The following is a 4,093-nucleotide window of genomic DNA, read 5'->3' on the forward strand; positions in this document are numbered from 1 at the left end:
AATCTTTTACTTTTTGTTCATTGTATACATACCTTCCCCAACATAATCATCCCTCCCATAAATGAATAGGCTATATCCACACTGTTTTTCCAAGACTTCAGGCAAGATTTTAAACACGAAAATATCTGAGTTGGAGGCAGATTCTTTCTCAACGGTCTTTGGATACAATATATATGCATCGTAGATCTTTCCATCGGAAGCTAAAGGGAAAATATAGCATCTTTAGACCCAAAGGAAATAGAGAAGATGAAGTCAGTTCCACAAGCCTGCGTTTCACATTTAAATGTTGATTGCTGAACCATATTATGAGCGAAGCCATAATACTAAAGGCACGATGGTAAGTTAACAAGCATTGCTACCAGGCTCCCAGTTCATGCATGCAATGGTATCTTCCAAACAACAAGACACAATGTTTAATCTATCTCCGTAATCAATGGGCGGCTGCAGCTGAGTTCTTTCCATTATAATGTAGTTGTATTAGTTCCTAATGGTGCCTGGGGATGGGGGAGGGAGGGAGGGAGTGTGGCAGGGTGGCGGGGGCCACTCAAAAGAGTGGCCTCAGAGGGCATCTGCTAGGCCAGTTAAATTCAAGGACGAGAAATCAGCCTGAAGCGTAACCCTGATAGATTTTCTCAAAGGACAAAGGAGGATCGCATGAGGCCTATTATGAAGAAGGTTCTTTTTAAAATTAAAAGCTGCTTTGAAGAGAAAGAGGTCAAGAATATGGCATCAAGGAATGTCCTTCTCTTTCACAAGTTCTAGGAGGATGTCAAGACAGCACGAAGAACCCCCGGGAGGGACTAGAAACCCCATCTTCAGAAGTGGATAGACCTAGATGTAGGATATGCAGAAAGACAATAGCTTCCTATTTTTATGTTTTTGTTTAATAATGGCTTTGATGATTTTGTGGCAACACTTATTTTTGGTAAAACTTATCTCATACGATAAAATAAAACAAACTCACTGCCGTTGTGTTGGTGTCGACTCAGTGACCCTACAGAACAGGGCAGAACTGCCTTCTTTGAGTTTCTGAGACTGTAACAGTCTACAGGAGGAAACCAAGGTGTGGCGGGTGGTTTTGAACTGCTGACCACAGTCCAAGTAGTAACCACTATTCAACCAGCACTCCTCCTCTCATATGATGCCTTGTTAAAATATTCATTTCTTACAAGATTTTTGCTTATTGTATTTTACTAAAAAGTTGTTCTTATCTGGTATTCGATTGTATGTCGTTAGCTCTCCATGTGCTACCTCTCAGTTAGTGTCTCTTTCCCCAAAAGACTCAACCCCAAATTCTCTTTCCTCATTTTCTTAACCACTCTGTTATATCTAGATATCCATTCTGTTATATAAATCGTTCTTTCCATACCTAAATCCCACAACATTCTCTTGCCCAGCACTCTATGTCTCCTAATGGTCTGTTAGCGTCCCTTATTTAAAATCTAAGGAGTTTTCTTTCAAAATTCATCCACAAGAGGTGAAATTTTCAATTAGGATGAAGAATATTCTTTTCCTTTTCTATTTCATTGTGATGTTATGATGATTTTTTTTGCAAGGTTTTAAAAACTGTTACTAGGCTATTGTGGGAAAATGCTTTAGGAATCATTTATTTCTACAAAAAAAGTAGATCATACTAATTATGAAATGATACTTATGTATGACAATGCATGCCAATGTGCTCTACTGTCCTGATATGCAAAGTTGTGATTCTAGAAGTTAAGTCACCAGTCTTTCAAATACTCGATAGGTCACCCAAGGGTGAATCAATTTCAGGGGTGTTTCCAGACTGAAAAAAGAAGGACTAGGCTGCCCACATGTAAGTGATTAAAAACCTTATGAGTAGCAGTAGATTGGCAGATGTAGTGCCAGACGAGGAGCCCTTCAGGTTCAAATGCACACACCTGCTTAAGTTGAGTCCATCATAATGAGATGGGTGGAGTAAAGGCTTCAGGACCATCATTTCTGATGGGGTTTGACTCAAAATGAGAGAAAGCAGCTACAAAGGTCCATTAATGATAGGAATGTGGAATCTATGAAGTATGTATCTAGGAAAATTAGAAGTCACCAAAAATGAAATGGAAGATCAAGATCCCAGGCATGAGTGAGCTGAAACGGACATGGCAAATTTGAGAACAAGAGCTCCTTTAGAAGAAGGACCAATCATTGGAAATATGAACTTGGTAACCAAAGCAAAGGTAGAAATAGCATGACAGAGTTTTGCAACACCAAAACTTCTTTACTGCAAATAAGTTCTTTCAAAAACACATATGGTGACTGTACACATGGACTTCACACATGGGATAAGCAAGAATGAACCTGACTGCACCTGTGGGAACAGGAGATGGAGATGCTCAATATCATCAGCCCAAACAAGACAAAAGGCTGACTGTGAAACACACCATCTGCCGCTCACATGTAAGGAGCTCTGATGTTGTCATGTGTTATGCATTAGACTACTACCTTCAAGGTCAACAGATCAAACCCACCAGTAGCTCCATGGGAGAAAGATGAGGCTTTCTGCTCCCATACAAATGTACGGCTCCAGCAGCACATGGGAGCAGTTCTGCTTGATCCTATAGAGTCACCAAGAGTCAGGACTAACTCTATAGCAATGAATTTGGTTTTGAGATTAGAAGTTGAAGTAAAACAATATGAGAATGAGTCCACAAAAGTACATAATATGACCTTGATGTGTCCTAGTTATGTATTAGGTGTTCACAACAAAGCCAGCAGTTTTCAACCACTGGCTGCTCCATGGAAGGCCGATGGGGCCCTATGCTCCTGTAAAGACTTATGGTCTTGGAAACCCAGAGGGGCAATCCTACTCAGTGAGTGAGTGTATCCCACCTGAGTTGGAAAGGGGGAACCGATTACAAGGATCTACATGTGACCTCCTTCCTGGGGGATGGACAACAGTAAAGTGGATGAAGGAAGACGTCGGACAGGACAAGAGATGACAAAGTAGTAATTTATAAATTATCAAGGGTTTATGAGGAAAGACGGAGCAGGGAGGGAGGGAAAAAATGAGGATCTGATGCCAGGGGCTTAAGTGGAGAGCAAATGTTTTGAGAATGATGAGGGCAATGAATGTACAAATGTGCTTTACACAATGGATGTATGTATGGATTGTGATAAGAGTTGTATGAGCCCCTAATAACACGATTAAAAAACGAGAGCGAGACACACCTCATATACAAATACTATATAGAATAAAATTTTTTTAAAAAAGATATCATTGTTTTTGTCAAATGGATTTGGGCTTATGGTAGAGAATACCAGAAAGACGTTTATTTGTGCTTCTAACTATGCAAAAGCACGTAACTGCGCAGGTCACAACGATTCCCAGACAACATTGAGAAGAGCGGGAATAAAGGACACTTCACTGTGTTCGCTGTACACGGACCAAGAAGGAGTTGCTGGAAAGAGCAAAGAAACGCTGGGCGGTGTAAAATCAGGAAACAAGAGCATCGGGCTAGCTCCTCTCCTTATGCTTATTCAATTTGAATGCTGAGCAAATCATAAAAAAACTGAACTACATAAGGAATAATGAGGCGTCAGAATGGGAAGAACACTTACTAACAATCTGCAAAATTTAGACAACAAACCTTGTTTGCTGAAATCACTTTCAGGACTTGAAGCACTTACTACAGACTTCAGTACGGATTTCAACACAATGTTAAGAAAACAAAAATCTTCACAACTGGACCAATAGACAGGATCATGAGAAATGGAGAAAGTATGAAGTTGTCACAGATTTCATCAGGGTTGGGTCCCCAATCACTAATCAAGAAATCAAATGGCATTACTGCATTCAGCAAATCTGCAGCACAAGACCTCTTTTAAAGTGTGGAGAAGTGAAGAAATCGCGTTGAGGACTAAAGTGCCCCTGTGCCAAGCTAGCGTAGTTTCAATTCCCTCATACACAGGTAAAAGTTGGACAATGAATAAGGAAACTGTATAAGAATCAATGCATTTGAATTATGGTGTTGGCGAAGCATATTGAAAGTAGCTTGGGCTACTCCCTCAACACAAGAATACTTTCTTCTAGTAAATTGGCATTCTATGATGCTCACCTTCCCGACACAACCGCTGA

At 40.3% G+C, this 4,093-nt stretch overlaps 1 protein-coding gene across 3 annotated transcripts in view; it reads right to left on the reverse strand.

The window, feature by feature from the left end:
* Window positions 1-4,093, reverse strand: part of IL1R1 (interleukin 1 receptor type 1) — a 100,868-nt gene that overhangs the window by 5,129 nt on the left and 91,646 nt on the right. For all 3 annotated transcript variants that reach the window (XM_045283899.1, XM_045283898.1, XM_045283900.1), the window contains one exon: window positions 33-200. In XM_045283899.1, the coding sequence (XP_045139834.1) occupies window positions 33-200 (168 nt within the window). The remainder of the gene's footprint in view (window positions 1-32; window positions 201-4,093) is intronic.

The sequence above is a fragment of the Echinops telfairi genome, unplaced genomic scaffold (assembly GCF_000313985.2).
Source record: "Echinops telfairi isolate 266 unplaced genomic scaffold, ASM31398v2 ScPeMD7_7467;HRSCAF=8505_1, whole genome shotgun sequence".
Lineage (NCBI taxonomy): Eukaryota > Metazoa > Chordata > Mammalia > Afrosoricida > Tenrecidae > Echinops > Echinops telfairi.